The sequence below is a fragment of the Brienomyrus brachyistius genome, chromosome 21, assembly GCF_023856365.1.
Source record: "Brienomyrus brachyistius isolate T26 chromosome 21, BBRACH_0.4, whole genome shotgun sequence".
Lineage (NCBI taxonomy): Eukaryota > Metazoa > Chordata > Actinopteri > Osteoglossiformes > Mormyridae > Brienomyrus > Brienomyrus brachyistius.
Genome location: NC_064553.1, coordinates 15,586,496 through 15,610,488, shown reverse-complemented (window position 1 = coordinate 15,610,488; position 23,993 = coordinate 15,586,496). Strand labels below are relative to the sequence as shown.

The following is a 23,993-nucleotide window of genomic DNA, read 5'->3' as shown; positions in this document are numbered from 1 at the left end:
AATATAATCTAAAAATCTCATGTATTGTTTTAACATCTTACAGAATGACATGGTGAACCTCTGTGTCTGTGCTTTGTAGGTTATCAACCTGACGGTTCAAACATTGGTTGATTAACTTGAAACCAACAAGTCTAAGTTGGTAAATAAAACTCAACGAAAGGTGAATCAAGAGTTGTCCCGGTGTGTCCTTTTGGAGTGGAACTAGAGTGGAACTTAACACACCCCAAACATCTTACATCTTAAAACATCTGTACATCTTACTTTGAAAAACTTTCATGTTACATTTTAAAACATCTGTTTATCTGAAAAACTTTCATGTCACATTTTAAAACATTTGTACATCTTACTTTGAAAAATTTTCACGTTACATTTTAAAACATTTGTACATCTTACTTTGAAAAACTTTCACGTTACATTTTAAAACATTTGTACATCTTACTTTGAAAAACTTTCATGTCACATTTTAAAACATTTGTACATCTTACCTAAAAAAAATTTCATGTCAGATTTTAAACATTTGTACATCTTACTTTGAAAAACTTTCATGTTACGTCTTAAAATATTTGTGTAACTAAAAACTATGGTCAAGATATATTACCATTCTTTAAAGTTTTTAATGTGTATTTGCATTTAATGTGTAAATGCAGCTTACTGGTTGCTATTAAATGTAATTAAATAAGCATGTACACCTTCTTTAAAATAACAAGACTATATCCTAAATTCTTACACCCTTGCCTGATTCCACAGTTCCTACCCCCCACTTATGTGCCCCCCCCCCCTCCCACCCTTCCATGACTTGTGAGATAAGGAAAGCACACTTCCCAACCTTTGGTTGTGCGCTTGTGCGCATGCTTGGGGTTTTGCTCTGTGTGTGTGTGTGTGTGTAGGTTGTTCATCTTGCGTCCAAAGTTAAGGTTATATTTTATACTACTTTAAAATAACACATTTTTGTTTGACTGTTTAACAAACACATCTAAAGTGTTTATACATTTAAACATTAACAAAAGCTGTTAATGTCTTTTCTTTAAAATTTACAAGTCTATTTTGTGTGGTTTTTCACAATAAGACTCATGAACGACTAAGTTAGTATGTTTTGGGGTCTGTATACACATCGCGGTCCTATACTTTCACAGACCTAAAGTTAAACTTTAAAGCCCCTGACCACCGGTGTGTGTGTGTGTGTGTGTGTTTGTGTGTTGGTGCACATGAGCATGAATATACATTTACTGAAAAAACATATTTATTAAAATAACTAAGGCTTTATTCTGTCAAAATAATTTTTAAATAATACCAGCAGATAAATGGGGTCGTTATAGTGATCTGTAGTCTCCCTGCATAGTGGATGATTGCTGACACTGTTGAATTTGAACTATGTTTCATTAACTATCAAACAGTCTGCAGCTCCGTTACCGTTGTAAACTTAGCATTGTACTCCAGCAAGCATCTCAGATCAAGCTTGTAGATTATATAAGCTGGGGCCGTGGGCACCTTGTAGGATGTCTTTATTAAAATAACTAAGACCTTATTCTTTAAAGTTTTTTTAATGTGTATTTGCAGCATGGTGCTAAATGCAGCTTACTGGTTCCTATTAAATATAATTAAATAATCATGTACACCTTCTTTAAAATAACAAGACTAAATCCTAAATTCTTGCACCCCTGCCTGATTCCACAGTTCCTACCCCACACTTATGTGGCCCCCCTCCCACCCTTCCATGACTTGTGAGATAAGAAAAGCAGACTTCTGCCTGCCTGGTCGGTCATTTCTAGCTGCTATTTAGGTTCTTCCTCAAATCCTGTTGCCTAAATGACTTATATCCCACTCATATTAATTTAAAATTTCGCTATAACAAAACAATCCTTATACATTTTAATAAAAAACATGAACTATATATGTTTGGTGTTTTTTTGATTGAGCAAACTCTTTTGTGTTTTTGTGTGCGTGTCCGATACAACTGTAGTTTGTATCAACTTTTTTTTAGTTTGACCTCCGGGGTGTGTGTTTGTCCGCATGCGCGTGAATAAACATTTACTGAAAAACATATTTATTAAAATAACTAAGACTTTATTCTGTCAAAGTTTTTAAAAATGTGTTTTGATGCATGTCACTAAATGTTGCTTAATAGTACCTAACCGGGGGTGCTCCCCCAGAGACAGTTGCTAGTCCATTTATTCTTTTAAAGACTACTGATTCCAATTTGGTGCCATATGCTTTTATCTTGTAGGCCGTAGGATAGCTCCATTTCTACCAGCTATAGGCCATGGTACGTCTGGGCTATTATGCTTAAATTCTTTATTAATTAGCGTTGGCTATGTGCTTTATAACACTGCTGATTCAGGTCTCTTGTAGATTTTCTCTTGACCGGTCAGCGCACTCTCTCTCTTGTACATAGAATAAACAGAGAATACCTATTATTAGAATGTTAATTTAATTTGATTTAATTAATTAGCATTTTTATCACGCGAATAAAAGAAATAATATACTCACCGGGTAAGGCCTGGATGAAACTTGTGGCTCTTTGGCTGGCAGGAAGGGTAAGACCTCGAAGATACTTGTGCCTCTGCCCTAGGAGGAATAGGCCCCCCCGCTCGCCGCAATATCAACCGGGTGCAGTCATATCGTTTCTCTGTTAACCCATATCTGTACTGTCATGTATGAAAAACAGGATTTACTGGGAGCCAAGGTATCCAACTTGATGTATGGCCCGAGTCGTTAGAGACGACCTTCAAAAGTATGGCCCCATACGCTGATGTAATACGCTTGCGTGTCTTTACTAGATTATTTAATTGCAATTAACCAGGTGCACTCATATCTGTACTTGTGCGAGGTCATATATGGAAAACAAAGCTTCAAACTGATTTTACTGGGGGTGCATGTATGGCCCAACTCGTTAGAGACGGCCTTCAAAAGTGTGGCACCATACGCTGATGTAATACAGACGCCTGCGTGAGGAAGAAACACACATACATTGTCAAAACTACCGCCAAGCGTTTTTATTGGACGACAGACCCTCCACCTCCTCCTCCTCTCATTCTTTGCTCCAACTTTATCATTTTCTCCCAGAGTCTCAGTCTCTCAGAGTTTCTCACAGACTCGCGCAGGGGCACGGCTCTCAGCTCTCCGGCATCGCTCTCTCCGAGGATTATCCGAGCCCGCGGGGACCTTAGCGCAGTACCGCACCAGACACAGGGTTCTAAGGCCTTTGCTGATTCTCCAAAGCCCGGGACCTTACCGCGGTACCGTAACACCAGACACGCCGTACGCTCACGCTCCATCAGGTAACCCACCCCCGCTCGGCCCCGGCTGTGCCCGACAAAATAATAACTTATTAAAATAACACACACACTCATAAGCACTCTCCTCAATATAGCACTCTCCTCAATATAATTTAAAAATAAAATAATAATTAAATAAATCATTTAAAATAAATAATTTATAATAATAATAAATAATAATTTAAAATAAATAATTTAATAAATAATTAATAAATAAATCCAACTCCCGTGACGTCACATCGTACCACCACAACCAAGCCCCGCCTACACAAGCCCCGCCCACAAGTGACCTTTTGACCTGACCTGTCAATTTGATGGAAGCGGTATTCCATCCCTCTCTAATATAGATTGCAGTTTAGGAACATTAACCCACGTTAAACCTTTCCTTCTAATGGGCCTCAATGGAGATGGAAATGCCGGACATGAGGTGAAATACATGTTCCTAGCATTTCGGTTTTGATTTTTTGCCAGATGAAAGTCTTTATGACTGGATATGTCTGAGTGAAATGTGGTGATTGGTCACTGTTTGCTTCCAGCCAGATTTTAAGCTTTTTCACCTTAAGCGTTTTACACCGTCCCTTTCACAGCTCGACTAAGGTTGCGGGGGATCAGTCTGTCACCTCAGAAAGGCGACCCGAGACGCGATTGCAGACAAGGAATGCTGTGCTATAACTATAACTATAGTCAATTCCAATTTCCACTTTGCTATCATCCAGCGGGGGAGAGGGCAGTCTCCCCCACACAGCTTTGAGACAGAGAGCCCTGTGACCCACTTCGATCTCCAGGCCAATGGGGAAGCACATACAAGCAGTGGGGTTTCTAGTTAATAATTCTTCATGACTATTTTCCTATAATATACAGTATTGTGAGTGCTCTCTGCATAGCAAGTGTACTATGATTTAATAATTCTTAGAAATCTGTCCTACTGAAAAATACTGATATGGTATGAAATGAATCAAAATAGTAACCAAATTAAGATTCACTTATGTCCAGGATAGACAAAAGAGGATCTTCAAATTTTGCCCATTTTCCAAATGTACCCTGAGATCGTGGTGATTTCACGCTTTGTTTGTCTTCGTGGTGTGTGGCGCAGTGGGGCAGTGGTTAGCCCTCATGCCTCTGGGACCAGGGTTTGAGTCTCAGCCATCGCTTAGTGTGTGGAGTCTGCATGATCTCCCTGTCTCCTCTGGGTATGCAGGTTTCTTCACAGTCTCAAAACATTCATCCATTTTTTGAAACTGCTTGTCCTATTCAGGGTCATGGATGAACTAGAGCCTATGGGTGTAAGGCACGGAACAACCAAGGACTGGGTGTCAACCCATCGCACAGCACACTCACACACATGGGCAATTTGGTATCTTCAGTTTGCCTCAGCGTGTTTTAGGACTTGGGGGGGGGGGGGGGGGGACACTGGGGTACCTGGAGGCCCCCAAAACAGGGAAAACAACCTGAAGATTATGTACAAAAGGCCCAAAAGAGAACATTCTGGAACTGATCATGCACAGTAAAACGGCTGTATCACCTTTAAAACTGCAGGGAATACCGATACATCAACCAAAACAGAACCAGAAGAAAGTGATTATTTAGAAATTCACAGTTTCTAATGCACGACATCACTGTACTTACAGTTTCTCCCATGTCAGTAGTACTGGACAGTGTCGCTAAACAGGATGTCTTCCCACAGACCCTAAACCACGGTTCCGCCTCTCAGTGGCGAGTAAACTTCACGAAAGCTGGGCCGGTCACAGGAAATATGTACACAAAATGAAGACAAGTTTTAAAAGTGCTCACTGACAGCTAATATATTTTAAATAACGCAATTTCTATCCATTTGTTAGAACGCACATTTAAAGCATACTTAAAAATATTTACCCTATTAAAAAAACTTTACGTTGCATTTGCATTCGCAACCCATGTACGCAAATATTTATACCTCTGAAGGTAAATTCTGATAATCTCCTGCTCTAAGCAGACGTACTGTTTTTATGTCTTATAAAACATCGCTGCTATAAAATCCCATGCTCCCTTCGGGGTTAAAATAAAAAACCCTACACAAGAACCGCCTGCGTACATTTTGGACAGAGGCGATTCTCTTCACCTATCTATATAATCTGGACTTGAATTTACACAGCTGCCCATGAATAATAAATTAACGCTGAAGAATGATATCTAGCAGATGATAGAATGACAGGGGAATTTTTGTGAAGATGACAGACTGGAATGAGCCGCACAGAGACTGACAATGGGGGAAACTACAGTGTCGACCTGGATGTTCAGTCATAAATCCATGGTAAGGAAAGAGAGATTCTCCAGCAATGAGCGACTTCTGCAGGTTATTCGATCTGCTTGGAATGTCAGAGTTTACAGAAACGATTTAAAATATAAATAAATCTGAATGGACTCCAAACCCCGTAAAGCACAGACCAGAGATCCAGCTCAGTTTGCGCCTGATGTACAGGTGATTCGCGGAAGATTCATGGGAAAGTGGATTTAAAGGCTGGGTTTAGGGGAAAAAATGAAACTGGTTGAAATTAAGCATTTTTGCAGTTAAATACCCGTTCCACTAGACACCCAACAAACACAAACGTAATGATTTGCATTATTACTGAACTGCTTCATGCAGCCACTGAGATGTACAATGTCGTCCTGAGATAAGCGTAGCTGGCTGCAATCAATGCCTTTTTATACATGCATCTTAGAGAATTTACTTCATATTTGCATACTTTGTCAGTAAACGGCATTTTTCCTGTGGTGCTTCTAACTTCTGACACAAGGGGGAGCCATTGAAGCAAAAAAAAAAAGGCCCCTGCATGGGGATGTCAGTTAGCAGTTAGAGCAGGGGTGGGTAATGTTATCCAGAAAGGGCCGCTGTGTATGTGGGGTTTCACTGCAACTCCCTACTGGCTGAAAATTCCTCACACCTGGGTTTGAACAGCTGACCTACAGGTTATCCCAGAAACCTGCACACACACTGACCCTTTGCAGGTAAGATTGGAGACCCCTGAGTTAGAGGCTCGAGCACCACAACTAGAGGTGGATTCAAAATGCTGCGTTTGCACAAGTCTGCATGTTGTGGGGGAACTAGTTTTCTTTTTCTTTTGGGGGGGGGGGGGGGGGGAGTTCCCAGCAATGTCATAAAACTACTGCAAGCCTGTTGTTGTGAGGTGGGTATTATACCATGGGGGGGGGTTATGACAAGTTATTTGTTGTCAAGTGCAGTGGATGGTGTTCATTTTTAAAATGAGAGAGGGGACAGGCGAGTGAGAAGAACGTTCTGGGGTTAAAGCCCAGATTCGATTGGGCTGTTGGTCTGGGAGGAGGGGAAAAGAGATGGGGAGGTCTGAAGGAGAAGGCACATAAAGCAAGAGGGATTGTTGAAGGTGGACGTCTCAGTCCACCCCTCTTCTCCCCTGGTATTGGTACGCTCCCCATTCTGTCCAGTCACATCTCTGCAGCTCAGACAGGGGAGTGTGAAGTCTGTCAAACAGGTCCCGAAAGGGCCGGCACCCGGAAGCCAGCAAGGCCCCCCCTCTGTGCGCCTGGAGGTGTGGCCAAGGTGTCGGCCAGTCTAGAGCGCCTCCGTCTGTAGCCCCGCCTCTCGGGCTTGCCCCTGATGGGAGGCTGCCCACTGCAGAGGCGGCTGCAGGCTGAGGCCGAGATTCCGCAGAAGTAGGACTCCTCAGAGTGGGAGGATCCCTCGGAGGAGCCCTCGGAGGTCGGGTCCACTACCCCCGGGGCGCGCATTAAGCCGCGCGGAAGTCTGCTGTAGTGCGCAGCCCCATTGGGCAGCGCGGAGGCTGGGACCAATGGCCGCAGTGTCTCCACCCCCTCTACCTTTGTGGTGTGGAGCTTCTTCTAGGGGGGGAGGCAGAAAATGTACATCCATGTCAAGTATTTTCATTGTCGTATGAACCAATGCCTGTACTTTTCATGCAATGTGGGGTCAGCAGGAATGGGGTTGGGGGGGGGACAAAAACCATTACGGTCCAACGGACCCCTACCTTTCTGTGCTCAGGAGGGCGCTTGAGAGGCTCTGTGTCAGCTGGAACTATGGAGCACAGACACGCAAATGTTAGACTGGCTGGGCAGGCTCGAACCCGGCACCCTGCGGCCAGCGTGTCAGATCAACACGCAGGGACGCCCACTTCAAAACATCTGAAACGATCATTCTGAAACCTTACCCTCAATCACCCTACAGAGACAGAAGTCACTGATGCGTCAGAAGAATATAAATCCATTTGAATTCTTACTTTTATGTTAAATGTGTGATTATTATATGTTATTACGAATATGTTTGAGAAGCGAGACCATCCAGATGGCGTCTGTCAGTAAATGCTGAGGGCGCCATTTTGAAACTATTGTTTCAAATGTTTCAAAACTGTCAAAACACCGAGGAGCTCTCGAAAACCACCAATCTTGCCCAGCAAAACACCCAAATGCCAAGAAATCTTTCAAAAATATCCAGAGAAAGTTTTGAACTATTTTGCCAGTTTAAAAGCCAGTGGGAAGGCCGATCACGTGACTGCCACTCTGACCTGCAGCTGCAGTGCTGAGTCGAAAGCAGAAGCATCAGTAAGTTTTGAAACAATTTCAACCTGAATGTTATCACTGTAAGTATCTGAAACTGCACAGATGTCTGTTCGGGATTCCCCATCTGGGGATTCCCCTGCTGCTGGGCTTGGCATGTGACAGGCACTCAGATGTGGGTCCCTCAAGGACATCGAGGGCGTTTTCCGTTTGGGAGCAGATGCGGAGGCACTGGGTGTTTTTGGAGTCCCACTGTTTCCAAACTCCCAGAGTATGGGCGTGATTTCACAGTAACGGGAAACGCAGCCAGGTCTTGGGAACGTATGGGTCTGAACAGCTGAAGAAGTGCCTCACCTGGGGAAAACTGGAGCGACCGGGACCTCACCAGGGGACGGGGGACCTTCCGCAACAGGCTCATGTCATCATATGAGGAGAAACACCTAGAGAGGAAGAGAGAAAACGGCTCAGATATGACGGGAATGTCAGTCAAGTGCAAAGAATTACCATTAGAAGAAAGTCCAGAGATGTGTTTTATCTAAGACAGTCGACGTAACCCAGAGAGATGTGGTGGCATTTGTGCTACGTGCCTCTTAGGGCTCCAGTAGATGCCGTTGCTGTCAGGCTCTGGGAACGGAGGAGCAATGACTCTACAGCACTGGATGCAGAGCAGCACCCCAAGGGAGATGCAGAGGAGCAGGCTGAGCAGCAGGTAGGTCTGTCGGCTGGAGGCCTGTGGAGAAACCATGGTGAGATGTCGCTCTGGGCTGAAGCACCAGGCCGAGGGCGGCTCCCGACATGACCTTACCTCTCTCTGCAGGCTGTGCACCGTGGCTGACAGGTTGAAGAGCAGCTCGGAGATGTTGTGCACCTGGACCTGCAGAAGCTGGATGGACTCGGTCTGCTTGTGGTCCTGAGGGGCATTTAGGGTGATGTCAGCGTTAACAAAGGCTACCAGAACCAGCTGCGTTTTGAATAAAAGCGCAGAGTAGTAGTTCACCTGCTCCTCCGCCATTTTTGAGGTATTCTGAAGTTTGATGATGGTGGTGTTGAAGGCTTTCTGCATGTCGTCCATCTGCTTCTTATACCTGCAGAAATGGCACTTGCTCAGTTATGGGGGGGGGGAGAGACAGCTGGCCAATAGATAGACGGGTTAGTAATGCGGGGAGGGGGCAGTCGGCCAACAGACAAGCGTGTTAGTAACAGGTCACCTCTGGCTGAGTTCCTCCAGGTAGCGTCCGCTGAGGGACATGTTCATCTCCAAGGCTTTAATGCGGTTGCTCAGCCTCATGAAGACAGACTCCTTCTGGTTGGATCCATGCACATGGTTCCCATTGGCCAGATCGGAGAAGTTCTGCTCAGCATAAAAGTCTGTGGCGGTCCGGTGGACCTGCCCATTGCTGGAGGTAACACTGAGGAGGTCCTCCAGGGACTCTTCCTGTTTGTCTGGGAGCATCTGAGGCGGCTCCGGGGACTCTGCAGAGTCTGCCTCTTTCTGGGCCTCCCCAGGCACAGCCTGGCCTCCCTCTGGATCTCCTGGAGGAGCTGGCACCTCCGTGGCCAGGGGGGTCTCAGGAGGGAGGACTTGAGTGGGTGTGGTGGTGCCTCGGTGCTCAGTGTCAGCCCTGGGGTCCTCTGAGAAGCTGCGGATGGAGACACTGACCTCACTGCTGGTGTCAAGAGTCCGGCTCTCCTGCTGCTCCTGAGCACCTCCCCTCAAGGACATAGCCCCCTTCTCCAGGAGCTCCTGGCTTGAGGACATAGGCATCTCAACCGAAGATGTGCCGATGGTCCCGGTTGTAGTGATGAAGCCTTGTAGCAGAGGAGACGGGGACTGGCTGGGCTCCAGGGCTGGAGTCTCGGCCATATGAGTAGGGCCGTGGGGGACCTCCGTCTGCCCGGGAATCTCCTCAAGGGTGGAGGTGGCTTCTTCCTCAGGAAGTGGCTGCACGGTGTGGTCCAGATGTTGAGTCGGTGGGGTGTGGATGTCACCCTGACGCCTACGTCGCCGGCCCAGAGTGACGGAGCACCACAGGCGGAGGTACTCCAGAAAGGTGGCACGGCAGGAGATCCCAGAGAGCTCCTTGCAGAGGGCGTTGCTCTCCAGCTGCCTGGGATCAGGCCCCCCTGAGGTCAAGGGCTCCCCCTCCTGGTCATCAGGCTCCACTGCAGTCACAGTTACCCGGTCAGATTCTTCCTCGTCCTCCTCATCCTCCACAAGGACCACAATCGGACTCTCTTCTGGCACGGGGGGCCCTGGATCCTCAGGAAGATCCGGCAATTCCGGATCCACAGTCTCATTCCTGGGGGGAGCACAACATGACCAAACCATCACCAAAGTCTGACCTGGCTGAGCTACAGTGAATTAAACAGCTGATACAGTAATTAAACACAAAAACCCCCAGGTGGCGGCTGACGGGCATGATACTAATTAACCACCGCATCCATGTGAAGCACCCCCCCCCCCCGTGTGATCCGGTGGTTCTTGTGTGGCACTCACTCTGGGACGGAGGTGGGGGGGAGGCTAAGCAGGGTCTCTGTCACAGAGGAATCATCAGTCACATTCGCAGCCTCCGCAGACACGTTTCCTGGGGGGAGAGGGTGGCTTTAATACTCGGTGGATTACCAGGGTAACGATGGCGGGATAGCGGGAAACGTCGGGGCCTCGTACCGTCCTGAGTGGCACTGCCCCCCAACACGTTGACCGCAAGGTTGTTCACCATATTCAGGATGGCATCTATAGCAAAAAAACACGCACATACGCACACAGACACACAGTGAAAAGCCACATGGAGACAATCAGCCCCCACAGGGGCAGGGTTAGGTTACATTTTGCTGCAATGCTTTAACGGTGCCCCCTACAGGTTTACAGGGAAACTGACTTTTAATTTAATCATTAATATCACTCGCTGTGTGTAACCAATGGACTCGATTGAAGGGTCCATGTGGAGGAAGGAGGACACATTTATTCCCTGAAGAGTGTAAAACGACCCCGAACTCGTACCCGTGGCAGAGTCGATCAGGTTCTTGGAGGATTTGTCATCGACGGGTACGTAGCCGGGAAGGAAATCTGTGAGGGAGAGAGAGCAAGAGACGGCATTAAGGGCATTAAATGAGCAACTGCTCGCTCTAAAGCATGTTCAGCCCACCGTCCGACCGGCTCACCATAATCCTCATCCAGATCCTCGGTTCGGTCGGAAGGGAACTGCAACTCGGAGATCTCCTCGTACTCCTCTACCATGCTGGTCCCAAACACCCTGCGGAGTCCAATCGCCATCCAGCACGTCAGCTTCATGATCATTTAAAGCATAAATCATTCAGTGGGTGCTACAGTAAAATCCCGTTATAGTGGACTCGCATATAACGGAATATCGTCTATAACGGACAAGGTCCGCTGGTCCCGGCCATGCACCTTTAAGAACATGCAGAAAAAGCATCGAATATAGCGGACTCACATATAACGGAATTTCGCTTATAACGGACAAACAATTTGGTCCCCAGGGCCGCTTTTAACTGTAGTTTTGTTCGGCTATAACAGACATGCAGGCTCCGCCTACAAGGCGCGCGGTGTGCCGGTGATATCCAGCTCAAATACATAGTCGGGATTATTAATAGTCAGGCATCTGGTCAGGTAAAGTTGGATTACTACATGTACAATATAATAATCTATACCACAAGTGTGTCTGCTGTGGTGTGGCATGAGTAAATAGTGTCCTGTAGTTGTGTTCTGGGCTACAGTAACTCTGGATATAACGGACTCTGGATATAACGGGCTTTGGATATAACGGACTTTGGATATAATGGACTGTTTTGCCAGGTCCCTTGAAGTCCTTTATAACTGGATTTTACTGTAGTGCAAAATATAATTGAAAACGCACAATAACGACACAGTGAGATAACGAGCCAAAAAGGTGCTCACAGACACGGTACCTGATCAGGCTGAGGGGGCAGAAATGTTCAGACCCAAAATGGGACAGCAGTTCCACCTACAGGGGGCACGATTTTTAAGAAACAGATTAAGAAAAGGTTCTATCATAAAACATGTATCAGTTTAAAAAATAGCTAGGAGTGAGAATGACGGTTATGCCACGACAGCGCTAACCTTGATGTACTTGATGAACGTCTGAAGCGATGGAACGGAGAAGAAGAGGGAAAAAAGTGAGCGTGGAGGCCAGCTTCATGCCAAGAGCAACTTAGCAACCAGAGATTAAAAAAGCACTCAGATAACCTAGAAACATGGGGGAGGGGGGCTAAAAGGGGGTCAGTAAGGGTCTGGGGGCATGCCAGAGGATTGGGGCGAATCAGGCACGTTCCACATGCAAGCCTGACTGCCTGTGTGCATGAAATGGCTACTGGCAGAGTTTTGCAGCATTTTAGCTCAGTTCCAGATCACTGAAGGTCTCTACTGACTACAGATCAAGAGACAGGAAGTTAGAAACGACAGGGCATGAGACAGGACATGCGAGAGGGCATGCTCGGGGGGGGGGCATGCTCCAAAGGGGGCCTCTTCTAGAGCCTGGGGGGTTCACATGACTACCATCTGCTGGTGTCTCTAATGAAAGTCGGTATGTTGGGCTGGTGTCCGCAAACCCTAGGCTGTAGGATTGCTGAGATTTTGCAGACCTTAACTGCACTGAGATTCACCCTGTAAATAAAGGTGACAAGCTCCTTACTGATGGCTTAAGAGGGGCTGTGCTGGAAAATCTCTTAGGACTCGATCAACGCTCTGACCAGCTCTGGCAGACTGTCCTTGGCATCTCCCATGATGCATCGGGGCTGGCCCTACCTTGACGTATTTGGCGTAGAGCTGCTCGTCCAGCGGGAAGCTCTGCACCGTGCGTTTGTCCTGGGCGTGGAAGGTGCCCAGCTTCATCCACTTGTTGGTCGGATACCTGGCAGAGGGAGATGGAGGAAGAGAAGGCTAAGCAGCCTGGAGCTTCGCTTGATACACAGCTAAGGTGTGTCGGAGGCAGAATGTGGCTGACCGGTCGCTGATGGACACCAGGAAGTCCTTGGGCGTGGAAGAGAACAGCTCAAAGTTGGCGATGTCCAGCTGCTTCACCTGGATGGGTTCGCACAGCTCTATGACAAACCTGGGAGGAGGAAGCAGCTGGTAAAGAGCTCAGGAGTCTCCAGAGGTCACGTTGCTGAGCACAGGTACCATGCCCTCAGCTCAGGACTGCTAAGCACACCTCAACACGCTCGCCAACACAGACCGGTAAGCAAAACACAAGAAAAACACAAAAATATAAAAGTAAAAAATAATATATAGCAAACTGAAAAGAATATACAAGAAAACAAGCTTCTGACGGTCACAGAAATGGGATGGAGCTTCTGGTTTTGAATTGCACTTTCCCCAAAGGTTACTGCTGACTTTGGGGTCTACCATGACATATAGTACAGAAGAGTGTGAACTCACCAGATCTTGTTGCTGCAGGGGTTGAGCATGTAGAGGTCCATGTTCTCCATGAGAATCGCTGAGGTGCTCTGAAAAGCACGGACCTTCTCACCAACCGTTCGACTTGAGACATGAGAGAGACTGTCCCATCTCTTAACACGCTTACTCTTAGACACATCAAGCCTTTAAGAACTAATGGGTTCGCAGGTGTATCCAAGACGGCTTTCAGGAACATATAGATCTGAGATCTGGAGCATATTCTGGATGGTGACATGAACCATCCATCTTTTAAATGCCTCCATGTCAGGGTTTCAGAGGGTTTGGAGACCTTCAGAGTGCACAGGGCACAGGGCTGGGAGACACCCTGGATGGGATGCCAGTCCATCGCATGGCAGACACAAACAGTCATAGTCATACGCACTATAATCTTAAGACGGTTCCTGAAGGTCAGCAATGGTACCTTGGCCTCAGTGTTCGCTGCCAGGACTTTGGCTCCACATTCCACCGATGCATAGTTATTAAAGTTCTGCACCTTCTTCATGACGACAGGGCTGCCATTGGAGGATGATGAGTGGGCAGACTGGCCTATCAGAGGAAGAGACGGACCTCACAGAAGGCAAACACCTGACGGGTGAGGGTGACTTCTCACCTCAAGTCTTCACAGATTAAATCTGAATTCACCATGTGTGACTTCTGTACCCCACATTCCTCCTCCTCATCATCATCATCATCATCAGCACAACTCACAGTGTGTTAGATCTGCATCTATCAGGGTGCCCCCATCAGGAAAGGTGACTCACTTTTCTCCTTCTCCATCATCTTCTTCTTCCACTCGTCAAAGGTGGGGATGTCACCATGGTCTTTGCCAGGGATGGATGGGTCCTCCTTGCCACTGGGAGTGTCGACGGCCTGTCATCGGCGGCAGAAGCAAAATCCCCGTGAGCAGCAAACTCACCAGGTGACCTACAACCCGTGCCCTGCGACAAACCTGTTTACCAATGAGCAGCTCCCGCAGAGGCTAAGGGACACACAACTTGCCTGTAGATCACAGTGACCATCTCCAGACGTACAACTGATAGAATGAGCAGCTCAGTCTATGTGAAGCAGGCAGTAACATTTACATGACATACAGAAGCCAGGAGTTGCGACTAGAAGTCCATGACCAGAGCAAGTAGGAGGTCCAGCATGTACACACGCTCGCACACACACGCACACACACACACCATATCATATTAGTTGATACATCACCATTACTGAGGCAAATGTGACCCACACTGCCAGCGATACAATACATTAGATACACATTAAGCAACTAATGCGATACGACATGATTCACCCCTATTGCGATGCAGTGCAATTCAACACAATTTGATTGAACACAATGTGATTCAATGCGATATGATGCCAAAGAATATGACACTATGCAATTTAATACAGAACAGATACAGAACAGTTTAGAAAGGGGGAATCAATCTAAAAATTACTGGTCAAATATATTACTCGTCAAATATAAAATTACTGGTCAAAAATGATTTGTCACATTTCTAGAAAAAAGGCCTTATTAATTATTAATAAATCAGATTTTACCAACACAGAAATGTTAGAAACGATGCATCCCGAGTTCATCCTAAATTGTATCTGTTGTACACTTTATAAAATGAGGCAGTCCATCATAAACTCTTATTCCGGTGCACCGTTGCGAATGGGGGACTCTTACCATCCCTATATTATATACATCATATATACAGCACTGCAATACTGTAAGCAAGTTGACATATTCCGTTTTTTTATATCTAATGTTTAAGAAAATTGTCATATAGTATAAAGAACACACCACCACACGCAAGTTCTCTTTTTATGCTATCAGAACATTGGGATTCACATTTATAACTGTAACACCCAATATCAGCTATTTTCTGTGTAATAAAGAAATTAACATTTGTCTATATCAGTAAAACAATCGAATAAAAGTCCATGGAAAAATTAGTCAACATTTCAACTACATACGGCAAGAACCCCGAACTCTTTCGGACTCAGCCATTGATAACAGACGCTATGGTCAGCTAGGTTTTCTAATGCTAACGTTAGCGGTGCGTCGTACGCTACGTCCGGTGTCTGGTCAGTCTGTGGTTTTTGAGAATCGATACAAAATATTGCGCAAGATTAATGTGATGTGTCTGCAGTAATTAGCATGGTCCTCGAAGGATGTCATAGACACTGAAATGGCCCTTAATATGAAAAAGGCAAGGGTGTAAAATTTGGACAGCTGACTCGAGTGTGATTTTCAATTCCAGACCAGTCTGCACACGCATTTACACGCATGCAACAGTTTTATTACCTCGTAACTAGTCTGTAGGGTTTGCTGACTGTCCCAATGCTTTTCGGGTAGCTCATTTTAGGTTTATAATGGAACAATATAGATTTGCCGTATGATTTCCAGCTTGAGCCTCACGTCTAATGCGTGAGTCTTGTTTTTATACTCTTAACATATCATTATAATAAGCGGCTTCTTGGCATCACTAAAATATACGGCACATTGTTTTACTTACATTCCACTAAAATGCATAAATAGATAAATAAAACAAACAAACAAAGTTACGTTTCACTTTAAACCAACATGGCAGCGCGCCCTTATCCGCCATTTTAAAGAAACCAGTTAAATCCGAGCCGCGCTTCATCCGAACAGAAAATACCGGATAAGTGTTTGGCCAAAGCAGAACCCACAAGTTTATCCTGAAGTTGTTTAGCCAAGTCAGGGACCAGGTTAGCTTCCGGTTAGCAACTTTTGGTACTGACTGACCTAGACTGTAATGTACATTTGACGGAAAATCGCAGGTTTCCGTCAGTTTACCTGGTTTAACACAGCTGCTTGGTTACCAACTAAACCAGAGTTCTGGGTTACCCATCTGGGGTTAAACATGATCCATGTCGATTAAAAGAGATATTTCGACATAAACGTCTTCATTTTAAACAATGCTATGATAGCTTGAGGCCCAAAGTAAAAAAAGAGAAATTCAGCCGATTAGCCGCTAGCGTGCTAATGCCGGTCCCGAAAAGACAGACTGTCTCAATAAAATGTGATATTTAACAAACGTGTCAACCAGCAGTAGTAGCATTTATTAATATCCGTGCGTTATGACTGAAATGAGCTCATGTCAAACCATGGTCTTATACACAAGAAGAAAGGAGCACACAAAGTTGATTTTAAATATATTTATATTTATTTACTTATACTTAACCTATATATTATATATTTACTTATATTTAACCTATATATTACAGATATATTTACTTATATTTAACCCATATATATTACAGATATATTTACTTATATTTAACCTATATATTACAGATATATTTACTTGTATTTAACCCATATATATTACATATATTTACTTATTTAACCTATATATTACATATATATTTACTTATATTTAACCCATATATATTTACTTATATTTAACCCATATATATTTACTTTTACTGAACCTATATATAATACATGCATATTTACATTTATTTACATATATACATTATATACATGGAGCAGGGACTAATGTCTCGCTCTCTTCTTTGGAGGCTCTTTGGCCGGGGGCTCGTCCCACACATCGACCTCGATCAGGGGGGCATAACCCTTCAGCCCCGGGTTGCCAGAGGTCTCCGCGATGTCAATTATATTTTTGTCTCCCACCTGTTCGGTGAATTTCGGGCAGGAGACGGCAACCCACAGGCGCTGCTTTATCCTGCGCCCCAGATCGAGGGAGTGGGGGCGAGGTCGGCCAGAAGGGTAGAGCAGCCTTGGTTCCACGAGCCGCCGGTACATCGCCCTGTACTCCTCCACGCTGCGCCCGTGGATCCTCAGCGGCTCTGTCCTCCTGGCCTCCCAAAGAGCCTCCAAGGCTGGGTCTGTGGGATCCTTTGGGGGTAAGGGTTGGAGATCCGGGAGATCCGCTTCATTTAGGGCTCGACGCTCGTCCCGGGCCTTCTGCTGCCTCTGATCTGCCTCTTGAATCACTGTAACCTGAGACTCGCATTTTGGAAACAATATTGAAATTAATGCATGATATATTTGATGGATATTTTAACCAGAGAAGTTACAAAAATATTAACTTCAAACTTACCTCCTCCATCATGTGGATTTCAATCCAAAATAATCTGAAGACAACGTAGTAGTTCAGCAGGAGTTGAAAATCGGTCTTGATCTCAGAATGGTCAGGAGTCTGTCTGTCTGCTGTTATGATTCAAATTTGTAAAATACTGGTGATAACACTGCAGAATATTTGCGATGATTTAAGATGCTGGGCACCATGGATTCCCAAAGTAAACAACAAATCTTTGTATTAACAGCTTAAACTCAACTGATGTGCTGGTAAATGGTATAATAAATAGTATAATAAATATCTAGCCTGGCTGTGGAGGATGTCATTGATATTTCTAGCTGGCAGGAATGACCTTCAGATTTTTACATGTAAAACCTGTACAGATGTTCTATTTGGTCAGTCTGCCATTTGTACTGCACATTACCACAGTATGAATAAAGAGCAAGTAGCTCTTCTGGAAGAACCCAACTTCCATCATCCTGTTCTGGTCAGGATCTCAGTGGGCCTGGAGCCTATACTGAGCAGCGCAGGGCATGAGGCTGTACCCCATCCCTAACGTTGGATGGGATGGCCAGGCCATTGCAGGGGAGATACCCAGTCATACATTGTAGGCATATAAATGGTGTCACTCAGCTAAACTGCATGTCCAGAGTAGTTATGGGATTCCTATCTAATATGGTGAGATCATGCACCCCCCTCCCCCCCCAGCCCTGGAGGTATGAGGCATCGGTGCCAGTGTCCACTGTGCCACTCCACCCCTATTGCGATGCAGTGCAATTCAACAGAACAGCTGGCCAATAGATAGACGGGTTAGTAATGCGGGGAGGGGGCAGTCGGCCAACAGACAAGCGTGTTAGTAACAGGTCACCTCTGGCTGAGTTCCTCCAGGTAGCGTCCGCTGAGGGACATGTTCATCTCCAAGGCTTTAATGCGGTTGCTCAGCCTCAGGAAGACAGACTCCTTCTGGTTGGATCCATGCACATGGTTCCCATTGGCCAGATCGGAGAAGTTCTGCTCAGCATAAAAGTCTGTGGCGGTCCGGTGGACCTGCCCATTGCTGGAGGTAACACTGAGGAGGTCCTCCAGGGACTCTTCCTGTTTGTCTGGGAGCATCTGAGGCGGCTCCGGGGACTCTGCAGAGTCTGCCTCTTTCTGGGCCTCCCCAGGCACAGCCTGGCCTCCCTCTGGATCTCCTGGAGGAGCTGGCACCTCCGTGGCCAGGGGGGTCTCAGGAGGGAGGACTTGAGTGGGTGTGGTGGTGCCTCGGTGCTCAGTGTCAGCCCTGGGGTCCTCTGAGAAGCTGCGGATGGAGACACTGACCTCACTGCTGGTGTCAAGAGTCCGGCTCTCCTGCTGCTCCTGAGCACCTCCCCTCAAGGACATAGCCCCCTTCTCCAGGAGCTCCTGGCTTGAGGACATAGGCATCTCAACCGAAGATGTGCCGATGGTCCCGGTTGTAGTGATGAAGCCTTGTAGCAGAGGAGACGGGGACTGGCTGGGCTCCAGGGCTGGAGTCTCGGCCATATGAGTAGGGCCGTGGGGGACCTCCGTCTGCCCGGGAATCTCCTCAAGGGTGGAGGTGGCTTCTTCCTCAGGAAGTGGCTGCACGGTGTGGTCCAGATGTTGAGTCGGTGGGGTGTGGATGTCACCCTGACGCCTACGTCGCCGGCCCAGAGTGACGGAGCACCACAGGCGGAGGTACTCCAGAAAGGTGGCACGGCAGGAGATCCCAGAGAGCTCCTTGCAGAGGGCGTTGCTCTCCAGCTGCCTGGGATCAGGCCCCCCTGAGGTCAAGGGCTCCCCCTCCTGGTCATCAGGCTCCACTGCAGTCACAGTTACCCGGTCAGATTCTTCCTCGTCCTCCTCATCCTCCACAAGGACCACAATCGGACTCTCTTCTGGCACGGGGGGCCCTGGATACTCAGGAAGATCCGGCAATTCCGGATCCACAGTCTCATTCCTGGGGGGAGCACAACATGACCAAACCATCACCAAAGTCTGACCTGGCTGAGCTACAGTGAATTAAACAGCTGATACAGTAATTAAACACAAAAACCCCCAGGTGGCGGCTGACGGGCATGATACTAATTAACCACCGCGTCCATGTGAAGCACCCCCCCCCCCCCGTGTGATCCGGTGGTTCTTGTGTGGCACTCACTCTGGGACGGAGGTGGGGGGGAGGCTAAGCAGGGTCTCTGTCACAGAGGAATCATCAGTCACATTCGCAGCCTCCGCAGACACGTTTCCTGGGGGGAGAGGGTGGCTTTAATACTCGGTGGATTACCAGGGTAACGATGGCGGGATAGCGGGAAACGTCGGGGCCTCGTACCGTCCTGAGTGGCACTGCCCCCCAACACGTTGACCGCAAGGTTGTTCACCATATTCAGGATGGCATCTATAGCAAAAAAACACGCACATACGCACACAGACACACAGTGAAAAGCCACATGGAGACAATCAGCCCCCACAGGGGCAGGGTTAGGTTACATTTTGCTGCAATGCTTTAACGGTGCCCCCTACAGGTTTACAGGGAAACTGACTTTTAATTTAATCATTAATATCACTCGCTGTGTGTAACCAATGGACTCGATTGAAGGGTCCATGTGGAAGAAGGAGGACACATTTATTCCCTGAAGAGTGTAAAACGACCCCGAACTCGTACCCGTGGCAGAGTCGATCAGGTTCTTGGAGGATTTGTCATCGACGGGTACGTAGCCGGGAAGGAAATCTGTGAGGGAGAGAGAGCAAGAGACGGCATTAAGGGCATTAAATGAGCAACTGCTCGCTCTCAAGCATGTTCAGCCCACCGTCCGACCGGCTCACCATAATCCTCATCCAGATCCTCGGTTCAGTCGGAAGGGAACTGCAACTCGGAGATCTCCTCGTACTCCTCTACCATGCTGGTCCCAAACACCCTGCAGAGTCCAATCGCCATCCAGCACGTCAGCTTCATGATCATTTAAAGCATAAATCATTCAGTGGGTGCTACAGTAAAATCCCGTTATAGTGGACTCGCATATAACGGAATATCGTCTATAACGGACAAGGTCCGCTGGTCCCGGCCATGCACCTTTAAGAACATGCAGAAAAAGCATCCAATATAGCAGACTCACATATAACGGAATTTCGCTTATAACGGACAAACAATTTGGTCCCCAGGGCCGCTTTTAACTGTAGTTTTGTTCGGCTATAACAGACATGCAGGCTCCGCCTACAAGGCGCGCGGTGTGCCGGTGATATCCAGCTCAAATACATAGTCGGGATTATTAATAGTCAGGCATCTGGTCAGGTAAAGTTGGATTACTACATGTACAATATAATAATCTATACCACAAGTGTGTCTGCTGTGGTGTGGCATGAGTAAATAGTGTCCTGTAGTTGTGTTCTGGGCTACAGCAACTCTGGATATAACGGACTCTGGATATAACGGGCTTTGGATATAACGGACTTTGGATATAATGGACTGTTTTGCCAGGTCCCTTGAAGTCCTTTATAACTGGATTTTACTGTAGTGCAAAATATAATTGAAAACGCACAATAACGACACAGTGAGATAACGAGCCAAAAAGGTGCTCACAGACACGGTACCTGATCAGGCTGAGGGGGCAGAAATGTCCCAAAATGGGACAGCAGTTCCACCTACAGGGGGCACGATTTTTAAGAAACAAATTAAGAAAAGGTTCTATCATAAAACATGTATCAGTTTAAAAAATAGCTAGGAGTGAGAATGACGGTTATGCCACGACAGCGCTAACCTTGATGTACTTGATGAACGTCTGAAGCGATGGAACGGAGAAGAAGAGGGAAAAAAGTGAGCGTGGAGGCCAACTTCATGCCAAGAGCAACTTAGCAACCAGAGATTAAAAAAGCACTCAGATAACCTAGAAACATGGGGGAGGGGGGCTAAAAGGGGGTCAGTAAGGGTCTGGGGGCATGCCAGAGGATTGGGGCGAATCAGGCACGTTCCACATGCAAGCCTGACTGCCTGTGTGCATGAAATGGCTACTGGCAGAGTTTTGCAGCATTTTAGCTCAGTTCCAGATCACTGAAGGTCTCTACTAACTACAGATCAAGAGACAGGAAGTTAGAAACGACAGGGCATGAGACAGGACATGCGAGAGGGCATGCTCAGGGGTGGGGCATGCTCCAAAGGGGGCCTCTTCTAGAGCCTGGGGGGTTCACATGACTACCATCTGCTAGTGTCTCTAATGAAAGTCGGTATGTTGGGCTGGTGTCCGCAAACCCTAGGCTGTAGGATTGCTGAGATTTTGCAGACCTTAACTGCACTGAGATTCACCCTGTAAATAAAGGTGACAAGCTCCTTACTGATGGCTTAAGAGGGGCTGTGCTGGAAAATCTCTTAGGACTCGATCAACGCTCTGACCAGCTCTGGCAGACTGTCCTTGGCATCTCCCATGATGCATCGGGGCTGGCCCTACCTTGACGTATTTGGCGTAGAGCTGCTCGTCCAGCGGGAAGCTCTGCACCGTGCGTTTGTCCTGGGCGTGGAAGGTGCCCAGCTTCATCCACTTGTTGGTCGGATACCTGGCAGAGGGAGATGGAGGAAGAGAAGGCTAAGCAGCCTGGAGCTTCGCTTGATACACAGCTAAGGTGTGTCGGAGGCAGAATGTGGCTGACCGGTCGCTGATGGACACCAGGAAGTCCTTGGGCGTGGAAGAGAACAGCTCAAAGTTGGCGATGTCCAGCTGCTTCACCTGGATGGGTTCGCACAGCTCTATGACAAACCTGGGAGGAGGAAGCAGCTGGTAAAGAGCTCAGGAGTCTCCAGAGGTCACGTTGCTGAGCACAGGTACCATGCCCTCAGCTCAGGACTGCTAAGCACACCTCAACACGCTCGCCAACACAGACTGGTAAGCAAAACACAAGTAAAACACAAAAATATAAAAGTAAAAAATAATATATAGCAAACTGAAAAGAATATACAAGAAAACAAGCTTCTGACAGTCACAGAAATGGGATGGAGCTTCTGTTTTGAATTGCACTTTCCCCAAAGGTTACTGCTGACTTTGGGGTCTACCATGACATATAGTACAGAAGAGTGTGAACTCACCAGATCTTGTTGCTGCAGGGGTTGAGCATGTAGAGGTCCATGTTCTCCATGAGAATCGCTGAGGTGCTCTGAAAAGCACGGACCTTCTCACCAACCGTTCGACTTGAGACATGAGAGAGACTGTCCCATCTCTTAACACGCTTACTCTTAGACACATCAAGCCTTTAAGAACTAATGGGTTCGCAGGTGTATCCAAGACGGCTTTCAGGAACACATAGATCTGAGATCTGGAGCATATTCTGGATGGTGACATGAACCATCAATCTTTTAAATGCCTCCATGTCAGGGTTTCAGAGGGTTTGGAGACCTTCAGAGTGTTAGAGTGTATCTGTGTATTTTATCATATTATTATCCTCCTATATGTGTACGTGCAACCCTTAACAACTAACCCATGGCCCAGAAAGGGTTGCAGACAAGATGTCCTCACAGGGGCCTACCAGATTGTGACGCAGGAATAAGAGACCTTGAGAAAGGAAACAGATTCTGTCAACATAGCAGGGGGCCCACCTTGAGATATGTAATGCTTTGTATTAACCCTGTTTCACGGAGGCCTCACACAGCATTGACTAGTTAAAGACAAGACCCATGTAACCCCTCCCCTACCCTATAAATAAAGAAGCCAAGGGACTGTCCGGTGTGACACTCAACAGAGGCGCAGATACTGTCTGTTGCACCTGAAGTGGGCACCCTTGCGCAAGTAAAACAGAAAGACGTGTGCTGTCTCGATTATTCCTGGGTCCTAGAAGTGGAAGTGTGTGAGTAGTAAGCTGCGGCGCTTCCTCACACAGGAGATTGTAGGAGTGAAAGCTACGGCGCTTTCTCCAACATAACTAGATTGTAGGAGTGAAAGCTACGGCGCTTTCTCCTAACATAAATTGGTCCTTCGAGCCGGATCCGGAGAGAGATACCAGAGGGCGCCGACCAGTCCGCCGACGAACGACACCGAAAGCTGTCGACAGTCTCGCTCATAGGGAGTGAGTGAAAGACCTGCGACGTGAATTCGCCACAGGCCGGTGGTTAGAACCGTTCCCTGACGGCTGGGCTGGCGCCTGACGGGTCCCCGGACAAGAACTAGAACCACTTCGTCATAAAGGAAGGACCAGGTGAGAAGCACGACGCTGCAGCAGGGAAAGCGGGTGTGAGTGAGAGGGCAGTAGCGGCCCCATACACCCGGCCTAGGTGCAACAACATACTGGTGACCAAGGGAAAAAGGACGGGTTTCACCCCTGAAAACTGACACCGCTGTCTCTTTAGAGGACAGTAGAAGGCCGTGCCAGTGTCCTCCCGAGGTCTCATGCCAGGGACTTGCACTTAGGGGTTATTATTTTTTGTATATAAAAAAAAAAAATGGGGCAAAGTCAAAGCAAGGTAGAATTGGCGGGCGATGAGAAATTCATGGAAAAATATAAGGAGGGGGCAGGAATAATAAGCAACCAAAAGTGGCGAAAAAAGCATGGGTTTTCAGGAACCCTGAGTACAGAAAATATTCTGAGATTACAGACAGAATTGAAATTAGAAATGATGTCCGGCCGCTGTACAGGCAAGGACAAAGTACAGAAAAGACGAGAATATGTCTTATCCGATGTTTGGTTAGAACAAAGCAAACTCCGTGATATAGCCAGAAA

General features: G+C 46.9%; 4 protein-coding genes across 9 annotated transcripts in view; all 4 read right to left on the bottom strand.

The window, feature by feature from the left end:
* LOC125716670 (uncharacterized protein C22orf31-like) overlaps nt 1-23,993 on the bottom strand; it is a 60,839-nt gene that overhangs the window by 28,764 nt on the left and 8,082 nt on the right. Inside the window, exon 3 of one of the 3 annotated variants that reach the window (XM_048989242.1) lies at nt 16,540-16,686. The exons of 1 other annotated variant lie outside the window; for it this stretch is intronic. The gene's annotated coding sequence lies outside the window, so the exon portion shown is untranslated. Of the gene's footprint in view, nt 1-16,539; nt 16,687-23,993 lie in introns of those variants that run through there. One more of the 3 variants, XM_048989245.1, reaches the window with a different exon arrangement.
* LOC125716677 (SUN domain-containing ossification factor-like) lies at nt 12,285-23,447 on the bottom strand. Of its 3 annotated transcripts, none has more exons than XM_048989263.1 (3): nt 22,369-23,447; nt 21,936-22,043; nt 12,285-12,691 (listed from the first exon to the last, which is right to left on the bottom strand). In XM_048989263.1, the coding sequence occupies exons 1-3, from the start codon at nt 22,416-22,418 to the stop codon at nt 12,469-12,471; spliced, it is 381 nt and encodes a 126-aa protein (XP_048845220.1). In that variant the 5' UTR covers nt 22,419-23,447; the 3' UTR covers nt 12,285-12,468. The 3 variants fall into 3 exon arrangements, with proteins under 3 accessions (XP_048845220.1, XP_048845219.1, XP_048845218.1); XM_048989262.1 differs by lacking the exon at nt 21,936-22,043 and adding an exon at nt 12,785-12,892; XM_048989261.1 differs by lacking the exon at nt 12,285-12,691 and adding an exon at nt 21,507-21,842.
* LOC125716675 (uncharacterized protein C22orf31-like) overlaps nt 16,585-23,993 on the bottom strand; it is a 39,671-nt gene continuing 32,262 nt past the window's right edge. The window contains exon 3 of the transcript XR_007384373.1: nt 16,585-16,602. The gene's annotated coding sequence lies outside the window, so the exon portion shown is untranslated. The remainder of the gene's footprint in view (nt 16,603-23,993) is intronic.
* LOC125716669 (uncharacterized protein C22orf31-like) lies at nt 16,631-17,428 on the bottom strand. Of its 2 annotated transcripts, none has more exons than XM_048989239.1 (2): nt 17,319-17,345; nt 16,631-17,224 (listed from the first exon to the last, which is right to left on the bottom strand). In XM_048989239.1, the coding sequence occupies exons 1-2, from the start codon at nt 17,328-17,330 to the stop codon at nt 16,751-16,753; spliced, it is 486 nt and encodes a 161-aa protein (XP_048845196.1). In that variant the 5' UTR covers nt 17,331-17,345; the 3' UTR covers nt 16,631-16,750. The 2 variants fall into 2 exon arrangements, with proteins under 2 accessions (XP_048845196.1, XP_048845197.1); XM_048989240.1 differs by having other exon boundaries at nt 16,632-17,218; nt 17,319-17,428.